At 50.6% G+C, this 17,239-nt stretch overlaps 1 protein-coding gene across 1 annotated transcript; it reads left to right on the top strand.

The window, feature by feature from the left end:
* The first annotated feature begins 1,183 nt into the window (after window positions 1-1,183).
* mrpl28 (mitochondrial ribosomal protein L28) lies at window positions 1,184-10,085 on the top strand. Its single transcript, XM_038786076.1, has 6 exons — window positions 1,184-1,287; window positions 2,614-2,914; window positions 4,367-4,519; window positions 5,918-6,052; window positions 7,585-7,671; window positions 9,235-10,085. The coding sequence occupies exons 2-6, from the start codon at window positions 2,624-2,626 to the stop codon at window positions 9,331-9,333; spliced, it is 765 nt and encodes a 254-aa protein (XP_038642004.1). The 5' UTR covers window positions 1,184-1,287; window positions 2,614-2,623; the 3' UTR covers window positions 9,334-10,085.
* The last annotated feature ends 7,154 nt before the right edge of the window (window positions 10,086-17,239 follow it).

Genomic DNA, 17,239 nt, shown 5'->3' with positions numbered 1-17,239 from the left:
AAACCCAGAAAATGCTGGAAAAATCTCAAGGCGGAAATCGAGTGCTGGTAAGATCACTCGTACCTGCAGCAATGGGCACTTCTGAGTACCTGACAGAAATTCAGGGCTGGTTTAGCTCACTTGGCTAAATCGCTGGCTTTTAAAGCAGCCCAGCAGCACGGTTCGATTCCCGTACCAGCCTCCCCGGACAGGCGCTGGAATGTGGCGACTAGGAACTTTTCACAGTAACTTCATTCAAGCCTACTCGTGACAATAAGTGATTTTCATTTTCATTCAAGTTGGCGAAATTTTGGGGGGGGCAGGTGGCGCAGTGGTTAACGGACTACGCCGCTGAGGACCCGGGTTCGATCCCGGCTCTGGGTCACTGTCCGTGTGGAGTATGCACATTCTCCCCACGTCTGCGTGGGTTTCACCCCCCACAACCCAAAGATGGGCAGGGCAGGTGGATTGGCCACGCTAAATTGCCCCTTAATTGGAAAAAAGAATAATTGGGTACTCTATATTTTATAAAACAAATTTGAAATTTGGTATTCTTGTATCTGTCCTGAAGGCAAAAGGCTTCAACAGCGTGGGCGGGGCGCTCCGGCGTCCGCTTGTCAATGGGATTTCTCATTGATGCCACCCCACGCGGGCGGGAAACACGCAGGTGAAGGAGGATGTGCTGCCGGCGGGAACAGAGAAATGAAATGAAAAAAATGAAAATCGCTTATTGTCACGAGTAGGCTTCAAATGAAGTTACTGTGAAAAGCCCCTAGTCGCCACATTCCGGAGCCTGTTCGGGGAGGCTGGTACGGGAATCGAACCGTGCTGCTGGCCTGCCTTGGTCTGATTTCAAAACCAACGATTTAGCCCAGTGTGCTAAACCAGCCCCTTAAATCTAGCGCCAACGAACAACTGGAAAATTCTGGCCCGCATCACTTTCTTTCGGAATATTCCAACTCTGTACTAACAAACAAATTATCGATAACCACCTCATTGAGTGTCAATTGTAGGCTGCACTGAATTTTGAGCATTAATCCACAGGCTGCGAAATGGGTCTTTTGCGTTTTCTGGCAGCGGGTGCAATTTGGAGACGTTCCCGTTGCGTCGGCCATTCTGAGACGGTCCCTGGAGGTCAAGGATGGGGGGCGGGTCCCCGGCTGTGATGGACGGGTGGGGCCGCCCAATCCGATCGTGGCTCCCCCCCCCCCCAATCCTGGGAGAACCGGCCAATCGGAGACGGCGGAGGCGGGACTTCCGGTGGCTGGCCGGCGCGGCCTGGCGGTCCCTGTGAAGCCTGAGGCTCGAGTGAGTGAGGGAGGAATGGGGAGGAGGCATGGGGAACAGGGCCCGAGGGAGGCTCTTCTGCCGCAGGGGGAGGCTTCTGGGCCTAGCAGCCCGCGGTATCCCCGGCCTCGCCTGAACTGGCTGCCCCCAGAGGGGAGGGGTGGGGGTTGTGGTCCTCAGTACCCTTGGGGGTGGGAGTGGGGCCAATAGCCAATAACCCAGCCCTGGGGTGGAGGAGTGACCCTCATGCTGGCCCTGTCATTCAAAGTTATTTTTTTGAGTGGGGAGGGGGAAAAAAAAACAATGGTTTGTGATGCCTACTGCAGTTAAATAGCCCACTGATGCCTCCCCATTTTGAAGTGCCGGTGGGACCGAACCCAAAAGTTAGAGGGGATTATAGGAGGCAGCATCGTGGTGGGGTTAAAAAAAAATGGGAGCCTGAACATCCCAAGTTTGTTGCCTGCAGGAACAGGAGGCGGCCATTCAGCCCCTCGACCCTGGGATCTGCCATTCTGTTAGATCAAGGCTGAAGAGGGAAGAGAATTGGAGGGTGGGTGGGTGGGGTGTTCCATGGAACCCCACGCGGAAAGAGGCCATTCTTGCCCGTTGCTGGCTCTTTGAAAGAGTTATCCGGGGCAGCACGGTGATGCAGTCAGTGGGTTAGCACTGCTGCCTCACGGCGCCGAGGTCCCAGGTTCGATCCCGCCTCTGGGTCACTGTCCGTGGGGAGTTTGCCCCCTGCCCTTTCTCACCTAGCTGGCAGCAATATTTACTTTCTCAGATAAAAGATGTACTTTCTCAGATGTAGAAAGAAAGAGCTTTCATTTATACAGAGCCTTTCACTACTTCCGTGATGTCCCATGGCGCCGCTTAAGAGCCGCTAAAAGCACTTTTACAAAGTGTAATCGCTGCTGTAATGTAGGAAACAGGGCAGGCAGATTTCGCACAGCAAGATCCCACAATCAGCCATCAAAGCGGTGGTTAGATAATTTGATTCAGTTATTGGCTTTGAGATAGATGTTGGCTGGCATACCGGGGAGGACGTCGTTGCTCCTCTTCAAAATAGTGACCGTGGGATCTTTTACACCCACGCAAGAGGGCAGATAGCTTCTCTGTTTTAACACCCCATCTGGGAATAAACTACCTGGGGCATCTCTTGACGGTGCAGCACTCCGTCAGGACTGCACTGGGAGTGAAAGCCTGGGAGTCAAGCTCCCGGAGCAGGGCTTGAACCCAGTATCTTCTGGCTCTATGGCGGCGGCATTAGCGCCGGGGTAGGCAGGGGTTTGAATCTCACTGTGTACTGCGATGTTCCTCCGAACTGACCTCATTCCGACTCCTCCGCAGCTCACGCTGAATGATGCCTCTCCACAAGTACCCGCCCCGGATCTGGCAGGCACTGCGACTGAAGGAGGGAATCTACTCTCGGTTGCCGGCTCATTATCTCCGCGCCCACGAAGATGCCCAGGAACCCACGCCTGTTCACTTTAAACCCCACGGGGTGAAATACAAAAGGAACCCGCACACCGGGCAGCCAGAACGTGTGCAAGACATTCCCATTCCTATCTACTACCCACCAGAGTCGCAGAGAGGGTTATGGGGAGGAGAGGGTTACGTACAAGGATTCAGATATGCCAATAATGACAAGGTACGGAGTTGAAGTGTGATCTGTAGGGTCAACTCATTTTTTTTGCATTTACTTCCCCGCCTTCTATTCGGAAGCTATAGAATGGGGAGAAGGTGACACAGTGATGCTGTCTCTGGACTGAGGCCCCATCCGAATGCTCTGGTGACACGGGGGTTACAAATCCCACCCCCCGCAGTGGGCTAGAGTTTAAATTCGATTAATAAAATCTGGAATTACAAAGCTAGTTTCAGTAATCGTTGATTTTAAATACTGGATTGGCCTTGCCAGAGACGCCCTTATCAAATGGAAGAATAAAAGCTAAATTTAAAAAGAAAAAAGATTTGGCTTCACTTCAGCCAACATTTGTTGCCCACCCCTAATTAAACTGAGCGTCTCGCTCGGCCGTTTCATAGGGAACAGTTAAGAGTGGGTCTGGAGTCACATGTCGGCCTGACCGGGTAAGGACAGCAGATTTCCTTCTCTAAAGGCGGGGGGGGGGGGGGGAGGTAAATGTTCCAGATGGGTTTTTGCGAGAATTGATGATCGTTGTCACGGTCGCCGTTACTGAGACCAGCTTTCAATCCCAGATTTTATCAATTGAATTTCAATTCCACCAGCTGCCCTTGTGGTGGGTTTTGAACCTGCATCCCCCCCCAGAGCATTGGGCTGGGGCTCTGAACTACTAGCCCAATGACAATACTGCAAAACCACCGCCTCCACAGCTCTGCATTGGAGTCAGACAGAAGTCCAGGACTTGGGCAATGCCCACCTTAAATTTAGAATTCTCATCCTTGGTGCCTCCCCATGGCGCAGTGGTCAGCACTGTTGCCTCACAGCGCCAGTGACCCGGGTTCAATTCCGGTCTCGTTCTCCCCGTGTCTGCGTGGGTTTCCTCCGGGTTCTCAAGATGTGCAGGTTAGGTGGGTTGGCCGTGCTAAATTACCCCTTAGTCCCTGCACATCTTTGGACTGCGGGAGGAAACCGGAGCACCCGGAGGAAACCCACGCAGACACGGGGGAGAAAGTGCAAACTCCGCACAGGCAGTGACCGGAGGCCGGAATCGAAACTGGCGTTGTGAGGCAGCAGTGCCAACCACTGTGCTGGAAGATGTTCAAGGGCGGTCTGCAGAACCTCCTGGGGTAAAGAATTCCAAAGATTCACCGCTCTTTGAGAGTAGAAATTCTTCCTCAAGTCTGTCTTGGATTAACTCCTCCTGTGTGACTTAGCGTCAAAATTTAGTGTCAATAATTCTCAGGTGGAACACTACAAGGTGGAGAAGATTGGGGGGGGAGGGGGGGGTTTCAGAGTTTCGGGGGCCGAGGTGGTGGCTGTTGAAGCGACGGAAAGCGGGTGGTGGTGCGCCTGAGACGGGAGGGTGAATCGTTTGAGGTGCGTTTCTGTTTGAGGCCCAGCCCGGTGGACCTTCGATCTGTCTCACGGCCTGAACTGCGTCCGTCTCCTCTTCCTCCGCAGCTCTCCACCCGCCTGAGGAAAACCTGGAAGCCGCAGCTGTTTGTGCGAGAGCTTTACAGCGAAATCCTGGACAAAACCTTCACCGTGCAGGTGACCATGCGCACCCTCGACCTGGTGGACGCCTGCTTCGGCTTTGATTTCTACATCTTGAAGGTGGGGGTTCCCCGGGGTCGGCCGGAGCTGGGGAATGCTTTGCTTGATCGGGTGGCTGCCTGTTCGCTCCTTCAGTCCCTGGCGGTCTGAAACCAGCAACGGCGAGGTGACGGGTTGGGGGGGGGGGTTCACAGGAGAGATAGCGGCAATCGGAGGTGGGGTTCGAGAGATATCAGGACCACTGACTAAAAGAGTGGTCGCAGGGGTAACGTTTAAGGAGTGTCTCAAGGGAGAAAAGAGAGGTGCCAAGATTTAAGGAGGGAATTAAATCTCTGTCTTGACCTTGGACAAGCAGACATTTCAATGGTTGTGGTTGAGGAATAAATATTGGCCGCAGGGCACAGAGGGCACCTGCTTTGCTCTTTCGTTTCCACAGTAAGAAATCTTACAACACCAGGTTAAAGTCCAACAGGTTTGTTTCAAACACTAGCTTTCGGAGCACTGTTCCTTCCTCAGGTGAACAAAGAGGTATGTTCCAGAAACATATATATAGACAAAGGCAAAGATGGAAGACGATACTTTGAATGCGAGCATTTGCAGGTAATTAAGTCTTTACAGATCCAGAGATAGGGGTAACCCTAGATTAAAGAGGTGTGAATTGGTTTGAGACAATTCACACCTCTTTAACCTGGGGTTACCCCTATATCTGGATCTGTAAAGACTTAATTACTTGCAAATGCTCGCATTCAAAGTATCGTTGTTCTTGTATCTGGTAGGAGTTCGCAATCCCAGGCCAGATGCGGCGGGGGTGAATGTAATGCGACATGAATCCAAGGTCCCGGTTGAGGCCGTACTCATGTGTGCAGAACATAATTCATGTCGCATTACATTCACACCCCCCCCCCCCCCCCACCCCCCCCAACACCTGGCCTGGGCTTGCGAAATCCTACCGACTGTCCTGGTTTGAGACAATTCATATCTCTTTAACCTGGGGTTACCCCCATCTCGGGATCTGTAAAGACTTAATTACCTGCAAAGACTCACATTTAAAGTATCGTCTTGCATCTTTGACTTTGTCTGTCTATATATATATATGTTTCTGCAACCTACCTCATCATTCACCTGAGGAAGGAGCTGTGCTCCGAAAGCTAGTGATTTGAAACAAACCTGTTGGACTTTAACCTGGTGCTGTAAGACTTCTTACTGTGCTCCAGTCCAACGCCAGCATCTCCACATCTTGGCTTTCTTTTCCAGATAGTGACCATGTAATATTTTACACCCAGCTGAGTGGGCAGACGGTTTAACCTGTCATGTCGCAGTGCGACGCTCCCTCAGTACAGCCCTGAGCGTGTCTGCCGGGGAATGGGAATGTCCTGGGATTATTGTCGGCACTTCGCTTCCCACAGAGGAGTCGGAGCTTATTTTAACTTGTTTTCTCTGCCGCCAATTGTTCTCTAGACCCCCAAGGTCGACCTGAATTCGAAGCTGGGGATGGATCTGAAGCGCGCCATGCTGCTGAGGCTGGCTCGCAAGGACACCGAGCTTTACCCCGACGACACTGCCAAGCGGGAGATCATCTATGAGAAATATAAGGTACGGTTCTAGACTCGGGGTCATGCTGCGGCCAGCTGTGAAATGAGGGGATGGCTGAAGATTCCTTGCAGGGTCGGTCGCTGAGATTTTTCTTCTCAAAAATTAGATAGGGTGGACAGTGAGAGCCTTTTTCCTCAGATGGTGATGTCCAGCACGAGGGGACATAGCTTTAAATTGAGGGGAGATAGATATAGGACAGATGTCAGAGGTAGGTTCTTTACTCAGAGAGTAGTAAGGACGTGGAATGCCCTGCCTGCAACAGTAGTGGACTCGCCAACACTAAACGCATTCAAATGGGCATTGGATAGGCATATGGACAATAAGGGAATAGTGTAGAGGGACCTTAGAGGGGTTTCACAGGACGGCGCAACATCGAGGGCCGAAGGGCCTGTACTGCGCTGCAATGTTCTATGTTCTTTTTTTTTTTAAATTTAGATTACCCAATTATTTTTTCCAATTAAGGGGCAATTCAGCGTGGCCAATCCACCTACCCTGCACATCTTTGGGTTGCGGGGGCGAAACCCACGCAGACATGGGGAGAATGTGCAAACTCCACACGGACAGTGACCCAGAGCCGGGATCGAACCTGGGACCTCAGCGCCGTGAGGCGGTTGTGCTAACCACTAGGCCACCATGCTGCCCAGTTCTATGTTCTTAAAGCTTGGCGGGGGGAGGACGGTTTAGAGATCTGTGGGACATTTGAACCTCGGAGCAGGAGGTGCCATTCTGCATCCCCTCCGGCCCCCTCTCCCACCGTTCGATTTGAATCAAGGCCTATTTGCAATCCAACTCCACGAGACTCTGGGGTCGTTCCCCTTTGCGCTCTGAGGATTCAAGGGAGATTTCAGCGAGGTGTTCAAAATCGTGAGGGGCTCTGATCTCTGATGGCGCAAGTAAAGGGAAACCGTTTCCACTGGCGGGGTGACACACACATTTAAGGCGATTGGGAATAGAGATGGGAATCTTTTTTTTAAATTGTCTATTCAGATTTAGCATTTTTGCAAACAATGCAACAAAATTGCAAAAAAAACATTTTGAAATAAATTTAGAGTACCCAATTCCTTTTTTCTAAGTAAGGGGCAATTCTAGCGTGGCCAATCCACCTATCCCGCACATCTTTGGGTTGAGGGGGCGAAACCCACGCAAACACGGGGAGAATGTGCAAACTCCACATGGACGGTGACCCAGAACCGGGATTGAACCTGGGACCTCGGCGCCGTGAGCCTGCAGGGCTAACCCACTGCGCCACCGTGCTGCCCTCAAAATTGCAAAAATGATACATCGCTGTAAGCAAAGAGAATAGGGTTCAACATACATGAATGCAGGGGAGGGGGGGGGGGGGACAGGAGAACAACATTGACTCCTCCCAGATGGGGGAAAAAAAACACAGGGCAGCGCGGAAAGGAGGGGGGAGCGGGTCTTTTTGGATAGGTTTGTCAAAGAGCCATCACGGGCACTGTGGGCTGAATGGCCTCTTCTGCCTTGTATGATTCTACGAGGTTAGACCGATGTGGGGTTGCTTTGTGTTGCAGGCGTTTGTGATTCCCGAGGAGGAGACAGAGTGGGTTGGTCTGAGCCTCGAGGAAGCTGTGGAGAAACAGAGGCTGCTCGAGAAGAAGGTAAGGATTAAAATTCCAAACCCATCTTTCTTTGAAAACATTTAGAGTACTCCATTCCTTTTTTTTTCCCAATTAAGGGGCAATTTAGCGTGGCCAATCCAGCTAACCTGCACATCTTTGGGTTGTGGGGGTGAGACCCACGCAAACACGGGGAGAATGTGCAAACTCCACACGGACAGTGTTCGAACCCGGGTACATGGCACCTTGAGGCAGCAGTGCTAACCACTGCGCCACCGTGCCCCCCCCCCCCCCCCCCCCCCCCCCCCCCCCCCCCCCCCCCGATTCAATCTTTAAACCTGTGTGGACTACTGCCTTCTCGTTTAAAAATTCTAGGCTGTAGGTTCCACTTATATTGGAATGGCGGCAGGGTAGCACAGTGGTTAGCACTGTTGCTTCACGGCGCCAGGGACCCGGGTTTGATTCCCGGATTGGGTCACTGTCTGCACGTTCTCCCCGTGTCTGCGTGGGTTTCCTCCGGGTGCTCCGGTTTCCTCCCACAAGTCCCGAAAGACGTGCTTGTTAGGTGAATTGGACATTCTGAATTCTCCCTTGGTGTACCCGAACAGGCGCCGGAGTGTGGGGAACTAGGGGCTTTTCACAGTAATTTCACTGCGGTGTTAATGTCAGCCTACTTGTAACACTAATAAAGATTATTATTCAGTGGACTTTAAATGGGCTATGGAGAAAGACCCATTGAGCAGCTCTAATTGGTCAAAGAGCTGGCAGTGGTATAATGATTAGAACAGCCTTCAAGGGCGGCATGGAGGCGCTGCTCACTCACAGCGCTGAGGTCCCAGGTTCGATCCCGGCTCTGGGTCACTGTCCGTGTGGAGTTTGCACATTCTCCCCGTGTCTGCGTGGGTTTCGCCCCCACAACCCAAAGATGTGCAGGGTAGGGGGATGGGCCATGCTAAATTGCCCCTTAATTGGAAAAAAATAATTGAGTACTTTAAATTTATTTAAAAAAGAATGGTACCCTGTGCTCTGTCATTCTCCGAAAAGAAAACTTGATCATCTGTAGAAAGAATTATGAAAAGTGAGTTCAGGTTTTGCAGAAGTGTCGCTGGGAAAGGCAGTTCATTTAAAGTATTAAAGACAATATTTAACAGTGCTCCAAGCATCCCCATTTTTTAAAGATGTCGCTGAGTGCCATGTGTGTATATCCGATCCCTCCCTCCCCACTTTGCACATTTGCCTTCTTGCCACCACTGAACAGAGCGGCACAGTGGTTAGCACTGCTGCCTCACGGGATCCGGGTTCAATTCCGCCCTCGGGTGACTGTGAGGAGTCTGCACGCTCTCCCCGTGTCTGCGTGGGTTTCCTCCGGGTGCTTCCACAGTCCAAAGATGTGCAGGGTTAGGTGGGGTTACGGGGATAGAGCGGGGCAGTGGGCCTGGGTAGGGTGCTCTTTCAGAAGATCGTTGCAGACTCGATGGGCCGAATGGCCTTCCGCACCGTAGGAATTCTACTCGACTCTTAAGTGACCGGAATTTCGGGTAGCGACTGTCAAGCAACTATCCTGCCGGGACGAGCTTAACAACCTTTCTGAAAATTGTATTTCAGGATCCAGCGCCGCTGTTTAAGGTTTACACCGAGGAACTAGTTCACAAGCTGAGCATGGAGAAACTGTCGGAGCCAGTGATTATAGAACAGAAATCGTAACCGAGCTCGGGGCCCTTTAAGATCTTCAGAGCTGCAGGTTATATAACCAATGTTAGATTTGTTTTGGCAACATTTGCTTCCTGAAGTTTGCCTACCTGTTTGAGCATGCGGAGCCGACAGAACTGCCTCAGAGGTCAAGGGGCAGAGGTTAAAGTGACTCTTGACCCGAACTCCCAAATTAAAATGCTGAGGTTTTTTTTTGGAGTGGTTAAGGCGGCGGCCCATCCACCTTGTGAAATGTGATTGCTATTTAACATTCCTCCCTAAAGAATAATACAATGAAGAATGTTTTAATGTGTGGGTGAATCTCTTTCGACCAGGAAAACGCGACTGGGATCCTTTTTAAACACCCAATGGGTACAAATCACTGGATGTTACCTGACGTGAATATTGCTGAAATATTAGACATGTTGTCAAAGTTTTTAATCTTCCACCCATCAGGACAAATGCAAGAATATCAAATTTCAAATGAGCACAACGATATATGCTGCAGGAGGAAAGAGTGCTGCTCCGTCGGCACGTTGAGTCTGATTGGCTGAAGCGTTGCCATGGAGAAAGCAATGGGGTATTTAGTCGACTTGCCAACCAATCAGCCCCCTTTTTCTTCTGTAGTATAAATTGCGGTGACCGTTTGAAATTTGGCATTTGCCCTGATGAGTACAGGACGCAAAGCTTCGACAACATGCCATTTTTTTTTCCCAGCGTGGTGGTTTATTGGAGCTTACTGTGCAATAAATAGCTGTTGAACTTGCTTCTAGAGGTTTAATGTGTATTACACTTCACAATCTGTTGCAATTTAAACCAATTTATGATCATCAGTGGAGCTCGTTACGTGGCTCATTTACGCTTGCTCGAAGTGACATGCATTCATGCGGAGGAATCCGTTCTCTGCCAACAAAAGGAATATGTTCAGGCCTTGAGCCTTTTTTGAATTAGCTAGCAACTTAGGGAGCCTATAGTTTCCCTTCCATTGCTCTCTCCATGGCAACAGCTTCAGCCACAACCGACTTAACAATCAATCCGCACCCTTTTCTCCTGTGGTATAAATTGTTGTGATAGTTTGAAATTTAGCATTCTTGTGTTTGTCCTGATGAGTGCTGGACGAAAAACTTCAGCAGCATGTCTCTTTTCAACAGAATTCCCAGGTAAAGTCTTCCATGCTTAACATTCCAGGCCCAAAACATTCATTCCAGGTTAAGCAGCGTTTCACTTGCTTCTCTTCCAATTTGGTCTACTGCATTCGCTGCTTCCAATGTGGTCTCCTCTATATCGGAGAGACCAAACGCAGACTGGGTGATCGCTTTGCTGAGCATCTTCGGTCTGTGCGCATTCAGGCCCCTGACCTGCCTGTTGCTTGCCATTTTAACACAAGACCCTGCTCCCATGCCCACAAGTCTGTCCTTGGCCTGCTGCAGTGAAGCTCAACGCAAACTGGAGGAACAACATCTCATCTTCCGGTTAGGCACGCTACAGCCTTCCGGCCTGAACATCGAATTCAACAACTTCAGATGATCAGCCCCACCTCGACCCATTTGTTTTCATTTCATTTTATCTGTCTTTTACCATTTCTTTCTTAATATACATTTAATTTCCCCCACCAATCTTATCCACCTTTCCTTCACCTTTCTCCTATTTGCTTCCCCCTTCCCCTCCCCCCACACCTACAGTTCATCCTCTGTTAGTTTCCCTGCTGTTTGACCTTTCACATCTTTTGTCCTCTGTTGACTGCCATTAACACTCTTTCCCCTTGGTTTCTGTGGCCATTAGCACCCGGTTTCCCTGGGTTTCCGTGGCAAAGACTAATCTTTCATTCTCACTCCACAGTATAAATATTCCCCACTTTCTCTGTCTGTTAGCTTTGACAAAGAGTCATCGGACTCGAAACGTTAGCTCTTGTCTCTCCCTACAGATGCTGCCAGACTTGCTGAAATTTTCCAGCATTTTCCCTTTTGTCCCAAATAAAGTGCTACATAAGCACAAATGTTTCTGCTCCTCGTGAAAGTATCACTGCAGCATGTAAATATTCCGTGCAAAGGTGCAGCCGCCCTCCTCGTCTGTAAGATTTGAAGCTGATCAGAGTTAATCGCGGTCGGTGACCAAAGATTGCACGGTGAGGGTTCCTTGTAGGTTTCTGGCTCCGCATCAGTAGAAATGAGTATGAAAGAATGGGCTTGTTTGATACCGAAGTGCGGTGTTTGGAATGAGATGAGCAGACGTCACTTGCGATTGAACAGATCAGGCCACTGCTCCATCAATACATCAGATGTACGGAGACCGTCAGCCAGTGTTCTTTGCTCTGACCATTATCCTCTTCTAATAATAATTTCTATAATAATTTTGATTGTCACAAGTAGGCTTACATTAACACTGCAGTGAAGTTACTGTGAAAAGCCCCTAGTCGCCACATTCCGGCGCCTGTTCGGGTACACAGAGAGAGAATTCAGAATGTCCAATTCACCTAACAGCACGTCTTTCAGGACTTGTGGGAGGAAACCGGAGCACCCGGAGGAAACCCACGCAGACACAGGGAGAACGTGCAGACTCCGCACAGCCAGTGACCCAAGCCGGGAATCGAACCTGGGAGCTGTGAAGCAACCGTGCTAACCACTATGCTACCTAAGCAATTGGGTATTGCTGACAATCACTAATTATCTTCGCTGCTGCAGCAAAGTGTTGGAGGATGATCGTGGAAACAGTGGCCACTGAAGAACTCTAACCAAAGTTTCAGCTGCAGTTTAGCTGGTAGCGCTGCACCGTCTCCGACTCCGGGGGCTCTGGGTTCAAGCCCCACACTAGGAATTAGGGCAGGAAAATCGAGCCCAAGGCGCCCAGTCCGGTACTGAGGGAGCGCTGCACTGTCAGAGGGTCAGTACTGAGGGAGCGCTGCACTGTCAGAGGGTCAGTAATGAGGGGGTGCTGCACTGTCAGAGGGTCAGTACTGAGGGAGTGCTGAACTGTCAGAGGGTCAGTACTGAGGGAGCGCCGCACTGTCAGAGGGTCAGTACTGAGGGAGTGCCGCACTGTCAGAGGGTCAGTAATGAGGGGGTGCTGCACTGTCAGAGGGTCAGTACTGAGGGAGCGCCGCACTGTCAGAGGGTCAGTACTGAGGGAGTGCTGCACTGTCAGAGGGTCAGTACTGAGGGAGTGCTGCACTGTCAGAGGGTCAGTACTGAGGGAGTGCTGCACTGTCAGAGGGTCAGTACTGAGGGAGCTCTGCACTGTCAGAGGATCAGTACTGCGGGAGTGCTGCACTGTCAGAGGGTCAGTACTGCGGGAGTGCTGCACTGTCAGAGGGTCAGTACTGAGGGAGTGCTGCACTGTCAGAGGGTCAGTACTGTGGGAGTGCCGCACTGTCAGAGGTGCCGCCTTTGGTGGGCGATTTTAAACCAGTAACTTCAGTGCATTGCTAACGTAAGTCTACTTGCGACGCTAATAAAGATTATTATAACCGACACCCAGCCTGCCCTCTGACTAAAAGTAAAAGATCTCTCTGCTGTATTTCAAAGAAAAGGTGAAGGTTCTCCCCAATGTGGTGGCCACCATCTCCATCACCATCATTAAATAGCATAAAGTTTCACCATTTGTGACTTCCTCTTTTGTGAATTTGCTTATCCGCGCAAAAATCTTCAAACACCAGTTCACCCATCGCAGGCACAAATATTCACTTATTCAAGAAATAGAAGCCCTCTTTCGAAAGCCCGCTTAAATAAAGTTGAACAATAAGGAAGGTGTCCATGATTTATTTTCTGTCGTGGAAAGTGCTCACGGTGCGTGCGTCGTCTCCCGTTGTTTGCATCTGGGCCTTCCTTGTTGCTGCGATTCTATTCCCTCGTCGCGGGCCTCCTTCGCTCTCAACCAAAGCACTTGACGTTGTGACAAACTTCACATTTTCCTTGTTTCAATTTCCCTGGAAAATTACTCTTCAAATTAATTAATTTTGTCGCCTCTGAACCTATTCACGGGTCGCACTGTAGGATGGCTGCAACCGATCTGACAGACTCCCTGCAGAGTCGTCCCAAATTTCGCCGATCGGCGGGTTTCGCGGGAACGTTAACCCCCCCCCCCTCCCCTCCCCCCCCCCTTCCTTCCCCCCCCCCCTCCCCTCCCCCCCCCCCCCCCCCTTCCTTCTCCCCCCCCCCCCCCCCCCCACCACAAGCATCTGGTCTTCACTCTGCCGCATTCCCTTTTTGTGGGAGCTGGCTGTGCAGAAATTGACTGCCGGGCTCCCGACCCTACAGCAGTGCCTGCGTTTCTGAAGGCGCTACATTAGTTGCAAAGGATCTCGGGGGGACGCACGAGGTTGTGTCAAGTGCCAGAGAAATGAAGCTCCAATGATTGAGGGGGGGGGAGTCAAAACCAAGTGAAATAAAGAACTTTGATTTATTTGCAATAAAAGTGTATCCTGGTAAATCCCTCTCGGGTCTCTGGGTCGGTGTCTTATTGGTTGACCGTTTATTTTTTATTTTTTTATTTTTTTTTTTATTTTTTAGATTAGCCAATTATTTTTCTAATTAAGGGGCAATTTTAGTGTGGCCAATCCACCTACTCTGCACATTTTTGGGTCGTGGGGGCGAAACCCACGCAGACACGGGGAGAATGTGCAAACTCCACACGGACAGTGACCCAGAGCCGGGATCGAACCTGGGACCTCAGCGCCGTGAGGCGGTTGTGCTAACCACTAGGCCACCGTGCTGCCCCTTGGTTGACCGTTTATACAATACTAAACAGGAGTTGGGGAGCTCATACACTGTGTGAGCTACAGGGAAGATATTCATTCCCATCCCACCAGTCTCGTGCGGGATATTACACTTTGCAACCCCAGAGGGTTGTGAATGCTTCATCATTGAATACGTTAAGGCTGAGGCGGAAAGGTTTTTAATCGCTCGGATCCGAGGGATAAGGGGAGCGGGGCAGGAAGGGGCAGTTGAAGGCAGAACATTGGCCACGGTTACCTCAAAAGGGCAGCACGGTGGCACAGTGGTTAGCCCTGCTGCCTCACGGCGCTGAGGTCCCAGGTTCGATCCCGGCTCTGGGTCACTGTCCGTGTGGAGTTTGCACATTCTCCCCGTGTCTGCGTGGGTCTCACCCCCACAACCCAAAGATGTGCAGGCTAGGTGGATTGGCCGCGCTAAATTGCCCCTTAATTGGAAAAAAATAAAAGATTATATCGAATGGCGGAGCAGGGTCAGGGGCCAAATGGCCTACCCCTGTTCTTATTTCTTATGTCCTTTTTCTTTTGAATGCAGCCTGTTGCAATCCCAAAAGCCCTGTCTGAACAGGCAGTGGAGAAAGATACAAGTTTTAAAAAGGGAATTTGAAAAGAGGTGTTGCACTTTGGGGGAAGAGCAGAGGGGGTGGAGTTAACACCGGTAATCGTATACGGCGAAGGAATAACTCTGAAGCTTGAGGTTCCCCCAAAGCCAGTTTATCTTCAGAATGGTTTAGCAGAATGGCAACTTTCTAACCCCCCCCCCCAACCCAAGTAGCACCAATTATAGTTGAGCCAGTGATTATCACCTATCTTTAACAATGCAAGTGGCATAGCAATGCAATTGCCAAAGGGTGCTGATGCGTTGGCAAGCGGGACTAATCAGATTGCTCCTTAAAAGAGACAACACGGGGAAGATGAAAAAAAAAATTGAAATTGAAAATCGCTTATTGTCACGAGTAGGCTTCAATGAAGTTACTGTGAAAAGCCCCTAGTCGCCACATTCCGGCGCCTGTCCGGGGAGGCTGGTACGGGAATCAAACCGTGCTGCTGGCCTGCTTGGTCTGCTTTAAAAGCCAGCGATTTAGCCCAGTGAGCTAAACCAACGGGCCAAATGGCCTCTCGTGGTGTTTCGTTCCGAGTCGACAAATATCCAAAGTGGGTGAGATGTAGCTGAAATGTATATTTCCAAACACGATGATCATATGCATGGCCTTTACCGTAAAAATGCCAGAAGCACAGACATCTCACAGTTTGTTTCGATGCGGAAAAGAAACTTAAGAGTTATTTGCAACGTTTAATCTCCAGCGACAGAAACTGCTAGAGCCACTGGTATCTACAGCCCCTTCCAATTTGAGGCAGGCACGTGCCCACACTCTCACAGTGGAACGATCTGCTGTGGTGTTATTGTTGTAACACAACGAATCTCCACCAGCGGTGGCACGGGATGTCTTCAAATACCGCTGAGAGAAAGTCTGGTGTTTAGCGCCTCGTCTCTTACACTCCAGCTGTCGATTTGTCACGAATGCGAAACCTCCGTTTTATTTTGCAAAAGGCTCAGCGACTGACCCGCGGCCTAATTCGCTACGCTCCCGTGGTCTTCGCATTCCAGACCCATAAGACATAGGAGCAGAATTAGGCCATTCGGCCCATTCAGTCTATCTCGCTTTAAAGACACTCACTGATTTGCCTTCTGCGGCAAAGACTTCCACACATTCATCACCCTCTGGCAGAAGAAATTCCTCCTCATCTCTGATTTCATAGAATCATAGAATTTACAGAGCAGGAGGCCATTCAGCTCATCGAGTCTACACCGGCCCTTGGAAAGAGCACCCTACTTACACCCCATGCCTGCATCCTAACCCCTTTATCCCAGTAACCCCACCTAACCTTTTTGGGACACTAAGGGCAATTTAGCATGGCCAGTCCACCTAACCTGAATGTCTTTGGACTGTGGGAGGAAACCGGAGCACCCGGAGGAAACCCACGCAGACACAGTGAGAACGTGCAGACTCCACACAGACAGTGACCCAAGCTGGGAATCGAACCTGGGACCCTGGAGCTGTGAAACCACAGTGCTAACCACTACTCTACCGTGCTGCCCCTTTAGTCTCAGATTGTCCCCTCTGCTTCTAGTTTTTCCTACAAGTGGAAACATCCTCTCCACATCCACTCTATCCCGGCCTCGCAGTATCCTGTGAGTTTAAATAAGATCCCCCCCTCATCCTTCTAAACTCCAACGAGTACAGACCCAGAGTCCTCAACCGTTCTTCATAGGACAAGCTCTTCATTCCAGGGATCATTCTTGTGAACCTTCCCTGGACCCTTTCCAAGGCCCAGCACATCCTAACCTCTCGCTGCGTGCAAACATTTTCCTCAAGTCTCCATTGCTCCTCCTGCCCATTACCTTAAACGTGTGCCCCCCTCGATCCTTGCCCATTGGAACAGTTTCTCTGCCTCGATTCTGTCCAGACACCTCGAGATTTTGAGCACCACCATCAAATCGCCTCACCAACCTTCTGAACTCCTGGGTACCTCCCTCAAATATTGCCACACCTGTGGAAACGCCACGAAACCCGGTACACTCTGGTGGACCAGCTCAGATTGTAGCATCCTCTCACGGACCCTGTCAAACACTGACACAGTCTGGGGACCCTGTCAAATACTGACACAGTCTGGGGACCCTGTCAAACACTGACACAGTCTGGACACCCTGTCAAACACTGACACAGTCTGGAGACCCTGTCAAATACTGACACAGTCTGGGGACCCTGTCAAATACTGACACAGTCTGGGGACCCTGTCAAATACTGACACAGTCTGGGGACCCTGTCAAACACTGACACAGTCTGGCCACCCTGTCAAATACTGACACAGTCTGGCCACCCTGTCAAACACTGACACAGTCTGGCCACCCTGTCAAATACTGACACAGTCTGGGGACCCTGTCAAATACTGACACAGTCTGGGGACCCTGTCAGACACTGACACAGTCTGGCCACCCTGTCAAATACTGACACAGTCTGGGGACCCTGTCAAACACTGACACAGTCTGGACACCCTGTCAAATACTGACACAGTCTGGCCACCCTGTCAAACACTGACACAGTCTGGACACCCTGTCAAACACTGACACAGTCTGGGGACCCTGTCAAATACTGACACAGTCTGGGGACCCTGTCAAACACTGACACCGTC

Source organism: Scyliorhinus canicula, chromosome 27, assembly GCF_902713615.1.
Source record: "Scyliorhinus canicula chromosome 27, sScyCan1.1, whole genome shotgun sequence".
In the NCBI taxonomy this organism is placed as follows: domain Eukaryota; kingdom Metazoa; phylum Chordata; class Chondrichthyes; order Carcharhiniformes; family Scyliorhinidae; genus Scyliorhinus; species Scyliorhinus canicula.
The sequence above is the reverse complement of the archived record's forward strand: the minus strand, read 5'-3'. Positions and strand labels throughout refer to the sequence as shown.

Bases quoted from the DNA above. Each gene is read 5' to 3' on its own strand.
- mrpl28 (XM_038786076.1), top strand. From the start codon at position 2,624: ATGATGCCTCTCCACAAGTACCCGCCCCGGATCTGGCAGGCACTGCGA. The intron at 2,915-4,366 runs GTACGGAGTTGA...CTTCCTCCGCAG, and splicing joins GATATGCCAATAATGACAAG to CTCTCCACCCGCCTGAGGAA. The intron at 6,053-7,584 runs GTACGGTTCTAG...TTTGTGTTGCAG, and splicing joins TCATCTATGAGAAATATAAG to GCGTTTGTGATTCCCGAGGA.